General features: G+C 38.6%; 2 protein-coding genes across 2 annotated transcripts; one reads left to right on the top strand and one right to left on the bottom strand.

Annotated features, from left to right (window-relative positions):
• Positions 1-7,990: 7,990 nt before the first annotated feature.
• LOC109244903 lies at positions 7,991-8,725 on the top strand. The gene has a single exon (XM_019412062.1). The coding sequence runs from the start codon at positions 7,991-7,993 to the stop codon at positions 8,723-8,725; it is 735 nt and encodes a 244-aa protein (XP_019267607.1).
• Positions 8,726-16,309: 7,584 nt separating this feature from the next.
• On the bottom strand, positions 16,310-17,429 carry LOC109244919. The gene has a single exon (XM_019412088.1). The coding sequence runs from the start codon at positions 17,312-17,314 to the stop codon at positions 16,706-16,708; it is 609 nt and encodes a 202-aa protein (XP_019267633.1). The 5' UTR covers positions 17,315-17,429; the 3' UTR covers positions 16,310-16,705.
• Between the last annotated feature and the right edge of the window lie 3,991 nt (positions 17,430-21,420).

The raw sequence follows: 21,420 nt of genomic DNA on the forward strand, positions 1-21,420 counted from the left end.
AATGGAATAGAACCCTCTATTTATAGGGAGATGGTGACTTAGCCACCAAGTAATAAACCCTAGAATCTCTCTAAATATAGACATTCACCATAAATAAAATTCTATTTATAACACTCCCCCTTGAATGTCTATTCAATAGATAATGTGCCTCGTTAAAACCTTAACTAAAATAAAACTCAGCGGGAAAAAAATTCTAGAAAATGAAAAAGAGTACACATATCTAATAATACGCCTTTTGGTTGCCTCGTTAAAAACCTTGCAAGGAAAACCCAGTGGGACAAAACCTTGTAAGGGAAAAAGAGTACAACGCGTATTACCCCCCCCCCCCTGATGAGAGCATCAATTCACATCTTTAAGCATTTGCATTCCAATCTTGTGCAGCATCTTCAAAAGATCTTTGGTAGAGATTTGATGAACAAATCAGCCATATTAACTTGAATGAATATATTGCACCATGAAATCATCATTCTTGATAGAGAAGAATTATCTTCATATGATCTTGTTGGAATCGTCAGTTCAATATCTTCACATAGAGGTGAAAACTCTTGCTATCATATTATCATGCTTATAGTTATAGCAAGATACATTTGTGCACAAATTGTACTGAGAAAGTGGTACTTCAAGATCAAGAATTGTATATGCTTCAAGCGATTTAAATCCTTCAAGGATTGTCATATAAGTCATATAATAGACTTTAGATGCATATCAAGTTTTCATGTCATGCTAGACATATAAGATACCGAAAACTGATTGCACATACCATTGACTTATACTTTCAAGTGTTTGAACTACATGTTCAAACTAAATGTCTTTCATAGGAAACCAAATTCTACTTGAATTGTTTCTCCAGACTTGAGATCCTCATATATATTTAGCGCTATTATAGATGTTGTCGACGAATATTTTATATCGGTTCCAACCTCCTTATTTTTCATAAAGACATAACATAGAGATCTCTTCATTCATATATTCAGGTACCTGAATCTCTCATGAGATTTTATGAAGTGTTATGTCATGTGATCTTCTAGATCACTTGCCTCCTTATTATGATCATTTTGATCATTTGCTCATCTTCTTTATCATGAAGTTTTATTTGAAACCGATTTGTCTGTATGCTATAAGCGTACCATGACTTTGTCCTTCTAGGACTAAATATGAGCATTTGCAATGAGAATATAGTTACTTTCTTTGGGCCAGCAAATGCGTCTGGCATGCTTTGCAATAAATTGCACATGAATTATCCTTTTATGAACTTCAAGTTCATATTATTTTATTCGAGGATCTAAATGTACTAATGATAATTCATTCCACGTAACTTTTTCTCAACCGTTTATCATGTCTCCCCCTCATGTTAGAAAAACTAACTTGTTTCCTCAACTTTGAGAACCCATCTTTGTGCTTTATGGTGTTAATCAAAATATACACCGCACATCAATAATAATAAGATGGAATTATTTGGTTCCTGACCATGAACCACTTGTAAGGGGAGAAAATAATATACTTTCGTATATAACGTATATCAAACTGATATAGATAACTTTGTTCTCATAAGCAATAGTTTAGCTATTAAGTAGAGGCACTTAATAAATTATTTTGCTAAACCAACTGTGATGTAAACCAACTTATCAAGATAAACTTCTTGAATAGAAAATCTGGAAATTATGCTCTATATTAAATTATTGAGCAAGTTACCTCGCAAACACCAGGTTGCGGGTCAATAATAATTGCACATGTAACCATCTCATAGATGCATCTTATGTGGTATACATGGCAGGTGAATGGGCCCATATATCACCTTTGATATTTCCAGCATTCATGGGATTCAATCCCAATTTTAATTGGTATATTAATTAATGAGAACAAGCAATATAAGAGAATTCGTAAAGAACTTTCTATTTCTTTAATATTTACTCATGTGAATTCTCTTTATTTTTGCACATCATACTTGAATTGATATGGCTAAACCCATTATGCCAACTGAATAAATTATCAATATTGATAAACTTCAGATTTACACCATGACGTGTGCAATTATATATAAACTCCAAGTTTATTATGATATGGGTTTTTATATCAATAAACATCCACTTTAGTGTGGTATTCTTTTATTTGTGTAGTACAAACTAGAGAATAAAGCGGGTAGCTTTTCACATACATATTACCCAGCTACAAGTTGTAGTAATAGAAGATATTAAATCTTTCCTTTATTTATAGTCTCAATATAATCAACCGCTTTCGCGTATACTTTGGAAACTCAATAAGTTTCTTTGAGACTTACTACAACACAATACCTTATTGGTAATTAATTGTGTTTCTCCAAAATAGTATAATTGGTTCTTGCAGAGTTCTCAATTAATTTTGTAGTACCACATATTCATCAACACCCATATGGTGAATATCTCTTTTAAAGAGAAAGTTATACCATTATGGTTATGGTCAAAATTATATGCAAGATATGTTTCTTGCATTATCGTTGTCTTTTAATAATCACAATGCCAAAATATTTTGGCGTACAATAGGTACGTGACCAATGACCATTCATGCCATTCTTATATCATCTCAAACCTCCTTTTAGAGGTGAGTGCGGTATATTCACTACCACTAGCACGTTCATATTCTTTGAAGAATGAATATGTATTCATAAATCAGATGTTGTCACATTCACATTATGAGTGGACCATAATCATCTATAGGTGCTTTACAAAATCTCATGTCAAATCGATGACAAATATTTTTCACAGAGTGAAAGATTATTTTGAGAATCCTTATTGTTCTCATTACCACAAATGATGACGATTATAATTTCGTCTGTTGCCACGTCCATATCCATTGATACATCCATAGTAATAATTTTGTCTTCTTTCAGACTTATCACATACTGCTATCACATTCTCTTAAGGGAATGAGAATGGAGCAAATTCAATGGGACGGGTTTTCAATTCTTTGCCCACAATCATACATGAATTTGATCATGGCGAGGCATAGAAATTTTACCACTTCAGGTGGTTATAATTTCTTACAAACTCCATTAGAGTTATAATCAAACTTTGTTGTCTTTGCTTGTATTTAAAATCAAAGTATAGAATAAAAGAGAAAAGTATGGTAAAAGACTTACCTTAAATTCAGAATTTAATCATGAAGGAAGTTCATGGAATAATTGACAATCATTATGCTCAATCCCAAAGCTTTACTCAACTGGTTAGAGTCTCGTGCTGATAACGTGTTATGAAATAATAAAAGAAGAACAAAAGTATTGTAGAGAAAAGTAGGGAGAGAGTAATTCTTATTAATTTTGGGATGAATTACAATGGAATAGAACCCTCTATTTATAGGGAGATGGTGACTTAGCCACCAAGTAATAAACCCTAGAATCTCTCTAAATATAGACATTCACCATAAATAAAATTCTATTTATAACAAAATATTTTAAATATATATATATTTTGGGTTCAAATAAATCCCTCCCTTAATACTATTGTTCAAATGGAAAAGGGTTCAAAATGCCCCTAAACTGTTGGAAAAGGTTTAAAAATACTCTTCATCCACTTATTGGGTTAAAAATACCCCTCCATCCACCTTTTCGGTTCACTTATGCACTTTGACCGTTAGGTCAATGCTAAATTAAAAATAATTATTATTCTTTTTGTAAAACTTAAAAAAAATATTTTACAAAATATTTTTACTTTTTAAACTAATGCACCAGTAGTCCACTAATTTAGTAAAGTCTTCTTCTTCTTTTTTTTTTTTTTTCAGTTTTTACGAAAAACAGTTCAGTTTTTACAAAAAAAATATTTTTTTCATTTTTTTCATTTTATGTAAAGACTGAAAAAAATGTAAAAACAGAAAAAAATAATTTTAATAGAATATTTTTTTAAAAAAACTGAAAAAAATATTTTCAACAAAATATTTCATTTTTGAAAAATAAATTTTTTCATTTTCTTTAAAAAAACAAAAATATTTTTTCTTTAAAAAGAAAACTAAAAAACGAAAATAAAACAAAATGCTTTAAAAAAATTGAAAATAAAATATTTTTCAAAAACGAAAATATTTTATTTAAAACATTTTTTTCTGTTTTTACAAAAAAAAAAAAGATGCTAAAAAACTGAAAAAAAATATTTTTTTTGTAAAACCTGAAAAAAATAAAATAAGAAGACTTTACTAAATTAGTGGACTATTGGTGCATTAGTTTAAAAAAATAAAAATATTTTGCAAAATAATTTTTTTTAAGTTTTACAAAAAGAATAATAATTATTTTTAATTTAGCATTGACCTAACGGTCAAAGGGCATAAGTGAATCAAAAAAGTGGATGGAGGGGTATTTTTAGCCCAATAGGTGGATGAAGGGTATTCTTAAACCTTTTCCAATAGTTTAGGGGCATTTTGAACCCTTTTCCGTTGTTCAAATATATCCAAGTTTGTCCAAGATAGACATCCAATCCTACGTGACAATGATATTTGATGCGGTGAATGCCACATGATATACCACCTCAGTGCCCATGATCCATATATATAAGATTAAAATTTAAAATATAATATTTTTTTATGGTAGCGGTAATGGTGGCAATAGTAGTAGAGGGGAAAGAAATTTTAGTGGTGGAAAAAAAATAGAAGAGGGATAAAATAGGTTAGGAGCGCTTAGGTGGCAAGCCATGTGGCATCCACCTCATCAAATGTCAGTGTCACAGATTGAATGCCAACTTTAGACAAACTTAACGGAAGAATGGTATATTTGAATCAATAGTATAACGACGGGCTATATATGGACTCAAAATATAACGAGGGTACGTTTAAATCTTTTTTGATAGTACGGGGACATATTTGGCCGTAGAAAGAGTTGTGAGTCACGCAAAACAGGCTACCTAGGTAGTCCAGAAGTGGTACCTTTTTCTCAAGTTTGATGTGACAACAATTAACAAACGTCCCCACCTTGGATTCTGGTTAATTTCTGAAGAACAGAGGTTAAAAGATTTTAATGGGGAAAATCTTCATGAAGTGGCTGAACACACTCCACAAAATCTCAAATTCAAATCCCTGTATTAGCTCAATTGTGATATAGACTCCAATATTATTTGTGTAACATCTTGGGTGCATTACTGCTTCATTTACAATATCTTCCATGGTCAACTTGGTACAAATTATCCAAATTGCTAAGCTTATCTTTTGGTTAGATTGTTTTTACTTATTACTGTATCCAATTTCCAAATCTTACTTCCTGGTTGTGATTTTCTTTCTCAAAAATGCTTCAAATACATTTAATATTAGATGTCGTATCTGGTCCCTTCAATACCAAACTAACCGAAGTCATCCTTTTTTAAGTACCAGTGTACAACATCCGCTGGCAATATAGTTCAGCCAATATTTTTCCTCCTTTCTCAAGGTTAAATTTGCTCAATTCCAACGACCATTATCTAACTAGACGCGTTACCTACCACCAATGCATCAGATTAGGATAGTCAAAGTAAAGCTTCAATGCTCTAATAATAAAGCGAACGGTCTTTCTCCAATTACTGTTGAAACCATATTAGTTATTCATGTTAACTCAAAGGATCAGTTTAGTCACTTCGATATTACAAGGATTTGATGGACCAATTGGTCAATGACTCTTTTTCTCCTCACTATCAAAGAATTCACATGCAATATTTTGTTTTATTTTTCAGTTAACCAATCATTTACTCACTTAACCAATCAATGCGCAGGGCCACGACCTCGATAAGCGGAGGGACAAACTGTATAGGTCCAAATTTGGTGACCACGGTAACGGACACGTAAGACAAGGAAAGGGGTCGACCATGATATAACAATTGAAGGTCGTTGATATCAAAAGCAGGCAGCCGAGATGAGAGAGTAACGGGAATATCGGTCCATAAGTGGGCAAAAAGAATATCCCAAAGGAATATTCTTTATGCCGTACCTTTTAGGGTTTTTGGGAAATATCCCTTATAAATAGGAAGAGATAGGAAAGAAAAGGGATCCTTTTTTCTTCTTCTTTTTCGGAACTGAGAGAAAGAAAGCACATTGTAAGAGTTGAGAATATCCAAGAGTTGTCGTATTTGTCAATAATATTATTGAAGCACCTGTTGTCCCATCTGGATCCATAAACACAGAAATTCCGCATTATCCTAACTTCATACCTTTCCATGTCGCAGACAAAGAAAAGGGACATCCCAATCATATGTTAGCTGGGTGACATATCCCTTTTCATCACATTTGCTGTCGTTGCTTACATTTATTACGTATTTACATCGTCATATTTATTGCATATTCACATCATTACATTTATTGTCAATCATAGTGTATTCAATCCGTTACTTGATAATTTTCTGTTTTATCCAGTCTAGAATTTATTAAAATCAACTAAAACTCACCCCTTTTAATTTATCATTAATTGGTTTAGCAATTATTTGCTCAAACAATTTGGCGCCGTCTGTGGGGAGGTTTTAGTCGAAGTTTTATTCCTTCTAGATAAAAAAAACAACCATCTTTTCTTCGTTTGTGCAAACTGACGATGACAGGAAAAGGAGATGCAAGACTGAAAGCAATAGCAGGCATTACTACCAACATCTTGAACACTATCAACGAAGATGGCAGGGAAGATAACGAGAACGTAACACCAAACGCTACGCCAAGGCGCAATGCTTTAGCTCCCCCTCATAAAAATGTAACAACTTCACGCGAAAGGGGAGCCTCCACGTCTACAGCTGAGGAAGCACCACCAGCAGTGAAAAAAATACTGGAAGAGTGGCTGACAAGCACTCTAAACAACATGCTCGACAAACTCATTCAAAGGGACCGCGCAAACAGACACCACAACGATCACTAGCGAGCAGCCCGTCCCTCAAACAAGTATCACTTACACCTCTGTTGATGCAAATAATGATGCACTCGCAGCCATTCTGAAGAAAATGGAAGAAATGGAAAATAAAAAAAAGGCACTCCGCGACCAGATGAGGGAACATCAAGAAAGGGTCGATAAGATATCGGGCGCCCCAAAGCTACTACCAAAATGAGACGCTGGTCGGTTCGTCGAACAACCGTACAGCGAGGAAGCGGCTCCACATGCCATTCCCAAAACCTTCAAAAGGCCACCTTACTTGAAGATATACGATGGTACTACAGACCCCGAAGATCACGTCATCCATTACGTCACAGCGGTAAAAGGCAACGACCTTTCAAAGGAGAAAGTACCGTCAGTGCTACTGAAAAAGTTCGACGAAAACTTAACGGGGGGAGCCTTAACTTGGTATTCACAACTACCGGCGCGGTCAATACCAACGTTCGAGGAAATGGCCAACAAGTTCGTCACCGCCCATGCAGGGGCTAAAAAGGCGGAAGCAAGGATGAACGACATATTCGCCGTCAGGCAATCGCCTGGCGAGGGACTCAGGGACTTCCTCACCCGGTTTAACAAAGTAAGAATGAGCCTACCAAATGTATCAGAAGGGATGGCGATAGCGGCTTTCCAGAACGGGTTGAACAGGAATGGGTCGAGAGCAACCAGAAAGCTATTAAGCAAGCTCATAAAATACCCTCCCACCACTTGGGAAGAAATCCACAATGCCTATTGCGCCGAGGTGAGAGCCAACGAGGACGACCTTAACGGCTGATATCGGTTCAAACAGAGTCGAGAAAAGATTCTCGTAACGATGGTCGGAGAGATCAACCAGGCCCCCGTCTCAACCGAGAAAAAGATCAGCCCTAAGTTAGAACAGTCGTCCCACCATCTCCTCGACATGCGGAAGGGCCGCCCAAGCTGCAAACAGGGACTCAACGAAATGAAAGAGGTATGCCTCCACTCTTATCCGCTCACAAATTTTGTGTTTCCGCTTCAGAGATAGTGTACGCACTAGAAAAGCTTGGCACAAAGGTGAAATGGCCACAAAAGATGAAGTCCGACCCAAGTACTCAAAAGTCGAACGTCCTCTGTGAATTTCACCAGGAGCGGGGTCACAAAACTAAGGACTGCATGGCTCTACGGTAAGAGGTAGTAAACATGCTGAATCAAAGGCACCTGAGGGAACTGATGATCGACCGCGAACGAGCCAACTTCGGCCGCGGACATGAACAACACCAGGGACCCCCAAAGCCACTCTCACCCGCCTGCACCATCCAAATGATCATCAGCGGAGGCGATAAAACGGCGATCAACCATGTGAAGTTCACCACTACACACAAACTGAAGCGGTCGATCACTCACGAACAATACGATGACCTCGGGGACAGTATCATCTTCGATAAGTCAGATACCGACGGTTTGACTTTCCCCCATTACGATGCTCTCGTTATTACTTTACGTATTTCAGATACTGATGTGAAAAGAATAATGTTAGACGGCGGAAGCGGCGCGTGTATTATCCAACCTCGAGTCCTCACACAAATGAGACTCGAAGACAAGGTAGTACTGCGTTGCATAACACTAACAGGTTTTAACAATGCAGTTACGCGAACCTCTGGAGAGATAACGCTGCCCGTTTTGTCCGGGGGTGTCACCCTAGAAACAACGTTCCACGTCATGAACCAGGATACAACTTACAACTCCATCATAGGGCAGCCATGGATTAACGCCATGAGAGCCATACCGTCAAGCCTATATCAAGTGATAAAGTTTCCTACTCCATGGGGGATATTCAGCATTCGAGGCGAACAACGCACCGCCCAAGAATGCTATCGCATCGCCCAAGACTGCACGTACACCCAACAGCTAAAAGGAACAGACTCAGAAGCATAGCAATCACCCAAGTCAGGGACCGGACTCGACGCGCAAACAAACGTCATCAGGGACCCCGACATCGTGGAAGCCGCTGAATCAACTGTAGAAGACCTTGATCCCGTCCAACTGGACAACAGAGATGACAGCAAAAAGGTGTACATCGGACACAAACTCTCAAAACCAGGTAAATTTCACAAGTTTCTAATTAACAACGCCGATTTGTTTGCTTTTGCCCATGCAGATATGCCAGGCACCCCGAAAGACGTTGCCACCCACAAGCTGAACGTCGACCCACTCTATCCACCAGTGCGGAAAATAAGAAGAAAATTCAACTTCGCAATCAACGAAGATGTCAGTGATGAAGTAGATAAGCTGCTCGCCAACGGTTCTATCCGGGAATCAAAATATCCCCAATGGGCCGCCAATTTGGTCATGGTAAAAAAGAAAAACGGGAAATGGCAGGTGTGCATAGATTTCACAGACCTAAACAAAGCATGCCCAAAAGACTCCTTCCCCTTGCCTCACATCGACCAACTCATCGACGCAACAACAGGGCACGAATTGCTAAGCTTCTTGGACGCCTACTCAGGTTACAACCAAATCCTCATGGAGGAAGAGGATCAGGAGAAAACTACTTTCATCGCCCATCAGGGAACGTACTGTTACAGAGTCATGCCATTCGGGTTAAAGAACGCAGGAGCAAAATACCAAAGGTTGGTCACCAAGATGTTCAAAGACAACCTCGGCAAGACAATGGAAGTCTACATCGACGACACTGCCTGCTCAACGTTCGCCAAGAGATCGTAATCCACAGGGATGATCACGTGTCGGTCAGGACCCTCCGTCCTCACCTCCACGCGGGTATTTCTTTCCAAAAAGGACCGCACCTCTTCAGGATCGATGTCTGAGCCTGAACTGTCGTCCTCTGCGAGCGCCGCTCTATCTCCTCCGGCCGCCGACGACGCGCCACCTTTAGCGACCCGTACAGGCTCCCCACTCTGGTATACCTCCTCGGCCACATAGGACCTCCCCACCTTAATAGCATCCGCCATAAAAACGGTCCCTGCGTCTGGCATAGGTGAGGACGCCGCTCTCAAGGCGATGACCTTTTTCTTTTCAACGCTAGGGGCGACAGTCTTTCCGAGTTCCATTCTCCTACTTTTTCTCGATGGCGACTCCTCTCTGTTAGAAGACTCGTCTACAAGGTGGTAGATGGGCCGGGAAGAGATCTCGTCCTGTGCAACAGTATTCCGAGGAGAGGGGTCCCTAATCGACAAAGTTTGAGTACGACCTCCGCGAGCGAACTCGGCCAAAGTAAATTGCATCCCTGCCTGATGCAATGGCTTGGCGAAATACCAGCACTAGAGCTTTCTTTTTAGAAGGCCGTCGACCTGTCACCACAAAAAAGTCGTATCAATAAAAAGCAGCAAACAACAAAGCCGAAACAAAAGTAAACACTTACTAGACGGGACCTTCGGTCCAAAGCGTTTGTAGAAGACCGCCCAATCTCGAATACCCGCCATGTGAGGTAACACGCGAGCCAACCAGTCTTCAATGCCAACGACAGGAAAGGGTGCACGCCTCTCAGCTAAAGAAAAATAACACAAGGAAACCATAAATGAATGAAAATCGAAAAAGAACGAAGGAAGAAAACAAGCGTATACCATCAACATCTACAGTTATAATTCCACTGCTCGGGAAATCTAGCGGGGTCCGACACCAAGTGCTCAGTTTTGATAAAGAAATACCTGTGCCAGAACATCCGATTCGTCCTATCATCCATTCTAACTACCAACCCCCTAGTACCACGATTTCGCAGGTGTATCATAGTGCCTATGTAAAAACTAGGTGAAAAGAAGTGTAATAGGTGGCGGACGTCGACCTCGCAACTATCTAACTCCGCATACTTTATCAGCATTAGGAAGGTTTTTTACAAATACAAGGACAGCTGCACCGGGCAGACGTTGTAGAATCGACAAATTCCTCCGCCAGCGGAAGAAAATGGAGAGTATAGCTGATTAAGAAAGGATAAACATAAAAGGCACAATACCCAGGTCGATGGATCTCTACGATGTCGCCACCAGCTGGGACCATCTCGACCTGAGAAGGGATATGATACGTAGATCGGAGTTCAGCTATGTGAGACGGCCCAGTCTCAGAGATCACCAGAACGGGAGCAGGTACAGGTTCCTTGTGGAAATCGCTTCTGGACAGGGGTTCCTAGGAATTATCTCCTCTACAGTAGGAAAACTCTCACCCTCTTCAGCCACGAGATCCTCACCACAGGAAGGAGGAGCCACCGACAATGGAGTGGCGTCGGAAACATTGTCATGAATACGAAGGGTTTGTGACATCTCAATGGCTATGCTACTAAACCTAAAGAGAGAGGTGATGACCGAGTAAGAAGGAGAGAAATGGAATCGTAAGGAACAAAGCTAATAACAGGAATTGGCAAAGAGGATCGAAGGAAAATAACGTTCATGCAAGGAGCGGAATGATGAAAACTTCTAAAAGAACGAAACCCTTATCTATTTATAGGGTTGGGTGGCGCAAAAATCAAAGTGAAGGATTGTCAATGACATCAAAACCAAAGCAACAGGAGCACAAACGCTGTCTCGGGAAGATGTGTAATGATGACGCGCGTGGCTATGACGTCATCACATGGCAACCACATCAGTCATGACTCCGCCGTTTGCGTCGTTCTCTCGATATTGGTTGACTTGACTTGATTTAATAGCCAAATTCTCCCGCGATGAAAGTAAATGATGTCCACTTATCGAGGACGCGCAAGGCCACGACCTTGACAAGCGGAGGGACTAACTGTATATGTCCAAATTTGGTGATCACAGTAACGGACACATAAGACAAGGAACGGGGTCGACCATGATATAACGATTGAAGGTCGTTACCACAAAGGCTGACATCAAAAACAGGCGGCCGAGATGAGAGAGTAACGGGAATATGGGTCCATAAGTGGGCAAAAAGAATATCCCAAAGGAATATTTTTTATGTTGTACCTTTTAGGGTTTTTGGGAAATATCCCTTATAAATAGGAAGAGATAGGAAAGAAAAGGGATCCTTTTTTCTTCTTCTTTTTCGGAACTGAGAGAAAGAAAGCACATTGTAAGAGTTGAGAACAGAGAATATCCAAGAGTTGTCGTATTTGTCAATAATATTATTGAAGAACCTGTTGTCCCATCTGAATCCATAAACATAGAAATTCCGCATTATCCTAACTTCATACCTTTCCACGTCGCAGACAAAGAAAAGGGACATCCCAATCATATGTTAGCTGGGTGACATATCCCTTTTTATCACATTTTTTGTCGTTCCTTACATTTATTACGCATTTACATCGTCACATTTATTGCATATTCACATCATTACATTTATTGTCAATCATAGTGTATTCAGTCCGTTACTTGATAATTTTCTGTTTTATCCGGTCTAGAATTTATTAAAATCAACTAAAACTCACCCCCTTTAATTTATCATTAATTGATTTAGCAATTATTTGCTCAAACAGAGATGTTGTTATAGAGGTCTGACTGTATATCATTCAGCTCTACTCGAACCCATTTCAGAATGCATCTAAACAAAAAGATGGCCATATTTTTTGCTAATCGTCAATTTACCATAAATTGGTTATGCAAAACTCAGCACAAGAGTGTTCACTTTCCAATACTATTAGTACGGTCCCGCTGGTTAGTTATTGATCCAATTATTTGGGGAGAAATTCAAAAATAGTCAGATTTACCATTGGTCGTTGAAAAATAGCCAAGTTTCAAAAGTTATCGAAATTTAGCCACTTTAAAATCTGAGCGAAAAACACTGTTCAAAAATCCGGAAAAATACGCCCGCAAATTTTACGGGAGTTCCAGCATAAGTATGCTTGAACTCCCGTAAATTTTACGGGAGTTCCAGTATAACTATGCTGGAACTCCCGCAAATTTTACGGGAGTTCAAGCATAATTATGCTGGAACTCCCCCAAATTTTACGGGAGTTCCAGCAAGTATAATTGTCCAGTATAATATACTGGAGTTTGGAGCACTGGTGCTCCAGTCTCCCGCAAATTTTACAGGAGTTAGCAAAGTATACCGGTCCAGCATAATATGCTGGAGTTCGTACACAAATGCACCAGAACTCCCGTATATTATACTGGACCGGTCCCTGTTGCAGCAAAATAGTGGCTATTTTTTCATTGACTTGATAAACGCTGGCTATTTTTCATTGACCAGTGTGAAAACTGGCTATACCATGATATTTTAACAATTATTTGTACTTCTTACTGTTATATATGGGCTGAAGCCCAAATTAAACCAATTAATGAGGCAGCCCAATGCAAATCTGAATATGGGTCCATTTTTCCACACCGCTATGAAATACGAGTATGGATTTATTTTTTTGGGTCGAGTGGTTGAGCAATGGATTTTTTCCTAACTATACCATATATGAAACCTTATTACCAAATATGTGCATAGTATGTATATTACCCCCCCAGTCCACAGTTTATCTACAATTTATATACCATTCGTTATTTAGGCAGAATCTGCCATTTTTAGCGCGCGAAAAATCAGCCACAGAATCTGGGATTGATTTATTCCACATTAAATTCAAAATTTGAAACGGAAACGAGATCTCGAAGCTGCGTAATTTTGAAACGGAAAGGAGATTTCTGTTCTTCATCTTCATCTTCATCTGTTCTTCCATATATTTTCCACGATTGATAGCCATTAAAAAGCTTGAAAGCTTTGAATTCAAATTTGGGTTTTCAAAAATCATTATTTGTTTGGATTGGGTGTTGTTGAAAATAATCGGGAATATGGTTTGGAGTTTATATCTCAATTTTGAGGGGTTTTGGTGAAGATTAGACTTGGTTTTGACTGAATTTCAGATTGAAACTCGAAGAAGAAGAAGAAGAAGAAGAAGACACATTTCCAGAAATTGTAGATAAATTGTAGATAAATTGAAGAATTGTAGATAAATTGTAGATTGGAAAGACTGAAACTTCTACAAATCTTCTACAATTATGTCGAAAATGCCAATAATGCTACAATTGAAATGAGAATTGGGATATTAAAATTCAATGTATCCAGTTTGTAGATATCTTGTAGATAAATTGTAGCTTATTTGTATTCTGATTGTAGATGCATTGTTTTCTGTTTTCACAAATCCAAAACGACTAAAGCTTCTACAAAATCTTCTGCAAAAAACAGTCTACAATTTATCTACAATTTTTCTAATTTTTCTACAATTTATCTACAAAAGAAGGTATGTTTTGTTTATGAAAATTAACTATAGATCTGAATGCAGTTCTTGGAAGTAGAAGACAAAACTATAGAATGCACAGACCTGTGATGAAGTCATTCTCATTCAAAGGTGTAACTTACCATCATTATAAAAAATAAAATACACAAAAGCTTCGAATACCAATATTTGAATCTCAGCGAAAGCAAGCAAAATTAGGTAATTTGTTTCATTTGTTGTGATTTGCATTAGCCGGACACGACAAATAGGAAGAAGAAGCAAAGAAAGAAATTCATAACTTTTTTAAGTTACGGCTAAAGGGTCAGAAAATAATTGCACTCTTAATTGTAGCGCCTAATATAAATGCACCCTTAATTATATCCCTAATTTGAATTATGGTATATAAATGGTAATTTGGTATATTAAAATGTAATTAACACAAACCTTAAACATTGATGGTAATAAGGTTTCATATATGGTATAGGAAGGTAAAAATCCCTATTTAATATTTTGAACTATAAAAGAATCATTCTGCTAATGAATGTAAATAAAGAAAAGATCTGTTGAGATTATCCCTAATCTCCTCACAAGCCGTAGTCTCACGTTTGGTTATGCAAGAGAAGTCGCCCAAACAAGCTGCAAATGAAATGAATCATCCTCCAACCCATACAGAAGAGCTGCCAATGAGTTTTGTAATTCTAAATTGTCCCGTTTAGTAGAAGATCGTTTGAATAATGAATAATATAATTCATCCCAAAATATCTAACTTATGAGATGCGAATATTAAACTAACCAGGAACAATGTATGAAACTAAGCCAAGCAATTCTTGTACCATCTCCATCAAACACGGCTGATCATCCACGTGCTTGCTCAAAACCCCAGATTTTAATTATTTTATTATAATCTCAATGTCACTGACTTGCCATGAAAAAAATCTTGTTAAAATCTAGCATTTGCAATGGCAGTTGTAATAATCATCTGTCTCTTTATTTAAACTTAGACACATTATTAAACTTGACAACACAGCCTAGGTATAATATATAAAAAAACAAAAAAAGAGAGAAGGGCCCAACTCACTTACATGATGTTTCAGGGCATCTTTTGACAAAACGTCCACGAGCTTTGAAATTATGGGCTAAAACCTTGTACAAAACTACATAGAAAACTTATCCTAACGGTGTATTTAAAAAGTTGTTGTATTAATTTGGCAACAGAGAGAGACGAAAAATGATAAAACAAGGGTAAGAACACAGCACAGGAAAAATTGACCAAGAAGGATCCCCCTTTTAGGAATAAATCAAGAGGGTGTTTGAATTGACTTATTTTGTGGTATTTAGCAATAATAAAAATGCATGAAAAGTACAAAAAATAAGTCAAAAGTTAAGTATTATCAACTTATAACTTTTGACTTTTAGCTTATAAGCCACTCCCTCTGTTTCAAAAAAATTAGCACTATTTTCTTATTATTTTCTTCCAAGATGATTAACAACTTTTAATATTTTTTCACAATTATTATGACAGATTTTAGACCACAAATTTCAAATGTTTTATCACCTCACAAAAATATTATGACTTTAAAATTAAATATTTCAAAAGTCTTTCCTTCTTTATTAAAATTCATACCAAATCAAACTAAGAAAATCTTTTGTAAATGATACTTTTAAAAGCCAATTCAAACGCCCTATGAAATTATTCACCAAGGGGAATTCACCCTAGGAATAAATTGAATTTAAAGCAACTTTTAGTTTAACCACGTCACACCAGCTATAATGTCTGTCAGATAAAGGAAATACACAAGTCCTTTTCTCCACTAACTTGGATTTCTCTTTTTCTTTTTGGAAACCTGGAGAACAGCTGAAATCCTCTTAAATGGGAAATTTCTGTATTTTATTCACTTCCTAGGGCCTTTTTTTCTTAAAGTGAAGGGGGTTGAATTGGCTAATTGATTTTCTCAACTGAAAGTATAAGTAAATTAAAGTTCTTTAGTTTTTATTGTCCAAATGTTAAAATTTTCAATTTTATAGTCCATATATGTATACTTGGATTTGAACCATTGATCAATTCGCCAAGAAGTCACTGTCATGATCCGCCGGCCAGATTCCAAAATAAAAATTCAACCTGTAAAAGAACGCCATAAAATACAGTATGTTAGCATCAATAGTTGTTGATTGGCACATTAAACAAGGCACCAAAAAATGAACTAACAACCAACCAACAAAAATAAAAAATTAAAATTAAAATCACCTCCAAATAGGTAAACCAAATGGCATCAAATCTAAGCAGTTGCACTGAATTTAAATTCCTAACTGAAAGCACCACCCGCTGAAACAAATGCAACCAAACCCAATCATAATTTGCACAAACAACCAAAAGAAACTCAGATTAATTTTTTATGAAGCTTCAGTTAATTCTGAAACTTGATGTTTAATATATAACACAATTAAATCATAGATTAAACTGTGATATTTAAGAGCATGTTATAGATTAAGCTGAGATATATTGAGAGCTGTATATAACATGCTGCACTCTCTTCTGGTCTATTATCTAGTTTAAAAATAAAAGAATACAAAATTTTGGGGTTGGGGTAGTGGGGATGGGTTTAAAGGGCCCGGATTTTCGCCTGAAAATACAAAAAAAGAGTCATAAGGCCTTCCTCCGAGTCATCCCGTGCTGACTCAGTGAGCTGATCCAACCCGTAACTGGAAATCGCTAACGCCGGAACTGTACATCAAAACGATTCAAAACACCCTCATATATCTTCGGCCTTGGACATGACGGAGAGCCGGCTGAGCCGGGGCTGAAAATCATCTCTCCGCCTGAGATGATGAGACGACGGGCGAATCAAAGCGGCAAGCGCTCTCTTTACCAGTTCACCTTCCACAGTTCCAATCCTAACGAGCGAGTTAGTCATGGCCGATCTCCGCATGTTCAGGTGATAACTCGACCGATACGACGACGAATTGGAATGACCTCGATTCTGGTTCATGTTCTTGTGAAGACTGCAACGGAATGAGCCTGGATGAGTTGTCGGCGAGCACATGCACGTTTTCTTCTGATTGGACTGCAAAGGCCTGCTATTCTGCTTCTGTTGGTGAGGATGAACTGAAATCGAACGGCTGGTAGAGGCAGAAAACCGTACATTCGGCGATGGGGAAACGGATCTACGAAGATTGACCCGGGTTGGGGAAGTGGATCGGGTCAGGTAATCGGAATCTCTGGTTGAAAAACTGGAGAAACTAGGTGAGGTCGAAGACGACATGGAGTAGGAGCAGAACCGACCCGACGGTGAAGTGGATCGTTGAAAGTGGTGGTGAAAACTTGAACCATGAGGTTTGCTTCTAGAAGACGAAGCCTCCATTGTTGTTGTAGATTCACAAAGTACAAAAGGAATTTTGATAAGGAAAAAGAAAAAAAGGAATAATTTTCTGAATTCAGAAGAAATACCTTGCTAGCGCCGTTTTGCTCTCTAATTCGGCAAACCTAAGAATAACAAAGGCGACGTTTATATAGGAGAATGAAAGGGATGGCAATATAGTGATTTGTTGGAATTCGAGGGGATATTGAAGTCAACTGGCCGCAGGGTGAATATGTTGGGGTGGGGGCTAGGGTTTTCCAATGGGTCAAACGGTAAAACACCTAAAAGCTGTGGGCTCAATGCTCGTGAGTATCCACGCTACCGAACGGCAGTGACGATGACGCGCTATTAGTAGTAGGGTTAAGGTGAATCTTTTTGTGCACGCTACTATAGTTCGAGGTGGGGCTTTTAGGACCTGGCGAGAAGAGCTGGGCGCCGAATCTGGGGCCATATGTCAGTAGGATTGAAAATCTATATGACACGTACCCCTAGGTCTTTGTTTGCTGTCCCCAAATCAATGGAGGGAACTACAAAAATATCCAACGCTTTGTCTTGAGTTTCAGACTGACGAGACTCTCCTTTGTGTCGAGCAACTATTTACTCTTAGACACCTGCTAAACGGCCACATTAATTTGGCCCAAATGTCGCCACACTCGTAAAAAAAACTATCATAACTTTATGTATTGGTTAAAATTTGGATTGGACTTAATAACTGCAAATAGATATGGTCGAGGATTAAACCGATTACGGCACAATAGCAAGGAGTCGTCTTAAGAAGGATTAGTGCTGAGGTCAAGTAAAGAATGTACGGAAGCAACGGTAGAATAAGAGCCCGTTTTGATTAGCTGATTTGAACTAGCTGATAAGCATTAGGTGCTGAAAAGCACTTTTAAGTGCTGAAACTGGTTTAATAAATAAGCAGTTACATGTTTGGATACAAGGGCTGAAATTGATAATAAGCTGCTGCAGTATTTGAGAAAAAAGTGCTGATAAGCTCTTTTTCTGTTAAAATGACTTAAATAACCTTAGAACTGTTTGCACTTATAAGGGCATAATTTCTTCAAAATTGTAGATTCCAGATCGATTCAAATACAAAATATTCTATTTGTCATTTTATTCTAAATACAATTGTGCTTAGATAAGAAAACTTTTATGATAAATAAAATTTATTGTATTATAAGCATATAATCATAAGTTATAATAATTAATAAATTGAAAAACTTTTCTAAGTAAAAAATAAACCTAAATAAATATTTGACGAGAAACAAACACTGTCTTCATCACCACAACACTTAGAAAGCAATGCATCAGAAATTTGATATGTCCTCATTTATTACATACAATTCAAAGATTAATACACAATCACATAGATACAAATACGCAAAGGAATAGAGAATTTGCTTATCTTAAGTAGTCAATGAGAATTGCAGACTTGAAGAGGCGGGGGGAGGGATTGAAACAATACTCGAGACAGTGAGTACCAAGGTAAGAGTTTTGATCTAAAAAAGAATATTTTAAGGATAAAATAGTAAAAATCTTGGTCAAACTTAAAGTGCTTATAAGCTAAAAATTCATAAGCTGGAGGTGACCAGCTTATGGCTTTTAGCTTATTTTTAACTTATAAGCACTTGGCTTATAAGCACCTTCAACTTTACCGAACGCGTAGATAAGCCGAAAAGTGCTTATAAGCTAGTTTGACCAGCTTATAAGCTTAGCCAAACACCCTCTAAGTTTAGAATAGAAAGGAGGAATATTCCATTGGATATTCTCTCAGTTGTACCTTTTAGGGTTTCTTAGGAATATCCCCTATAAATAGGAAGAGACAAAGAACAAAAAGGGGATCTTCACTTTTGGGATAAGAACACATTGTAAAGGTTGACTAAAGAGAATATACAAAGCTTGTCGTGTCCACTGATTCCATTACTCAACATATATCTTTTACTCGCAAGATCCAAGGATCTCTTGTCCACCTTTATTTCGTATTGTCCCCACGTTGTTGTCAGGAAAGAGAATCATACAAGTCATCTAACATTTGGGTGACAAGTTCCTTTTTATTACATATATTGCCATTGTTTACATTTATTGCAGGCTTTCTTTATTGCATTCATTGACAAACATTGAACACCCTTAATCGGCATTCAATATTATCGGACATAATCCTACATAGTTAATGCATTAAGTCTTCAGATCTAGTAGTTATTATATTTAACTAGGATTGACCCCCCTATTTTCTTATTAATTCGTTTTAAGAAAAGATTTAACACTTTTTTGGTAAAACAATTTGGCGCCGTCTATGAAGACTTTCTAGTTAAAATTTTAGTTTCTTCTAGATAAAAAAAATGACAACAGCCATCTTTTTATCGTTTGCACGAACTAACAATGGCAGGAAAAGGAGAGGAAAGACTGAAAGCAGTAGTGGACGTCACTGCCAACCTCTTGAACACCATCGACAAGTTTGACAGAGAAGACGAGGAGAATGTGATGCCAAACGCTACACCCAGGCGGAGTGATTCACCTCCCCCTCATGGAAATGTAACCGCTTCACGCGAAAGGGGAACCTCCACGTCTACAATTGAGGAAGTGCCACCAGCAGTTAAAAAACTACTCGCGACGTGGTTGACAAACACTCTAAACAACATACTCGACAAACCCGTCCAGGGGGCGAGTAGAAGCGCCGCATGAGCGGATACCACAGCAACCGCCAACGAGCAACCCGCTCCTCTCCCAACAGGTAACACTCACACCGCTGTTGATGCAGGTAATGACGCACTTCCAGCCATTCTAAAGTGAATGGAAGAAATGGAGAACTAGAATAAAGCGCTCCGCGACCAAATGAGGGAGCATTAAGAAAGGGTTGATAAGTTACCGGGCACCTCAAAATTGCTACCAAAACGGGAGTTCGACCGGTTCATCGAACAACTATACAGCGAGGAGGCAGGCCCACATGCCATACCCAAGACCTTCAAAATGCCACCATATTGAATATATACAACGACACAACAGACCCCGAAGATCACATCATTCATTACGTCACAACAATAAAAGGCAACAACCTCTCAAAAGAGCAGGTACCATCAGTGTTGCTGAAGAAGTTCGGCAAAATCCGAACAGGGGGAGCCTTAACATGGTACTCACATTTACCAGCACGTTCAATAACAACGTTCGAGGAAATGGTCGACAAGTTCGTTACCGCTCACGCCGGGGCTAAGAAGGTGGAGGCTAGGGTGAATGACATATTCGCCGTCAGACAATCGCCTGGCGAGGGACTCAAGAACTTCCTCGCCCGGTTCAACTGAGTAAGAATGAGCTTGCCAAACGTATCGGACGGGATGGCGGTGGCAGCTTTCCAAAATGGGTTGAACAGGAATGGGTCGAGAGCAACCAGAAAGTTGTTAAGCAGACTCATGAAATACCCTCCCACCACTTAGGAAGAAATTCACAACGCCAATTGCGCCAAGGTGAGAGCAGACGAGGATGACCTCAACGGTCCAACCCAACGGCTAATGTCAGTCCAAACGAAGTCGAGGAAAGACCGCCGTAATGACAACCGAAGACACCATTTAGGTCCACGCCTCAACCGGGACAGGCACCAACCATATGTCAGCACGGCCATCCCACCATCTCCTCGCCATACAAAAGGGCCGTCCAGGCCACATATAAGGACTCAACGAAACAAAAGAGGTATGCCTTCACTCTTATCTGCTCATAATTTTTGTGTTTCCCCTTCATAAACAGTGTACGCAATAGAGAAGCTCGGCCCGAAGGTGAAGTGGCCACAAAAGATGAAGTCCGACCCAAGTAATAGAAAGTTGAACGCCCTCTATGAGTTTCATCAGGAGCGGGGTCACAAGACCGAATATTGCATAGCCCTACGGCAAGAAGTGGTGGACATGCTTCACCAAGGACACCTAAGGGAGCTGATAAGCGACCGAGGAAGAGCCAACTTCGGCCGCGGACGAGAACAACACCAAGGCCCTCCAAAGCCACCCTCCCCCGCCTGCACCATCCAAATGATCATCGGCGGAGGCGATGAAGTAGCAATCAATCACGTGAAGTTTACCACCACACATAAACTGAAGCGGTCGATCACCCATGAACGGTATGATGAC

The sequence above is a fragment of the Nicotiana attenuata genome, unplaced genomic scaffold (genome assembly GCF_001879085.1).
Source record: "Nicotiana attenuata strain UT unplaced genomic scaffold, NIATTr2, whole genome shotgun sequence".
NCBI lineage: Eukaryota > Viridiplantae > Streptophyta > Magnoliopsida > Solanales > Solanaceae > Nicotiana > Nicotiana attenuata.

Coding starts and splice junctions, on each gene's coding strand:
- LOC109244903 (XM_019412062.1), top strand. CDS start 7,991: ATGCTGAATCAAAGGCACCTGAGGGAACTGATGATCGACCGCGAACGA.
- LOC109244919 (XM_019412088.1), bottom strand. CDS start 17,314: ATGGAGGCTTCGTCTTCTAGAAGCAAACCTCATGGTTCAAGTTTTCAC.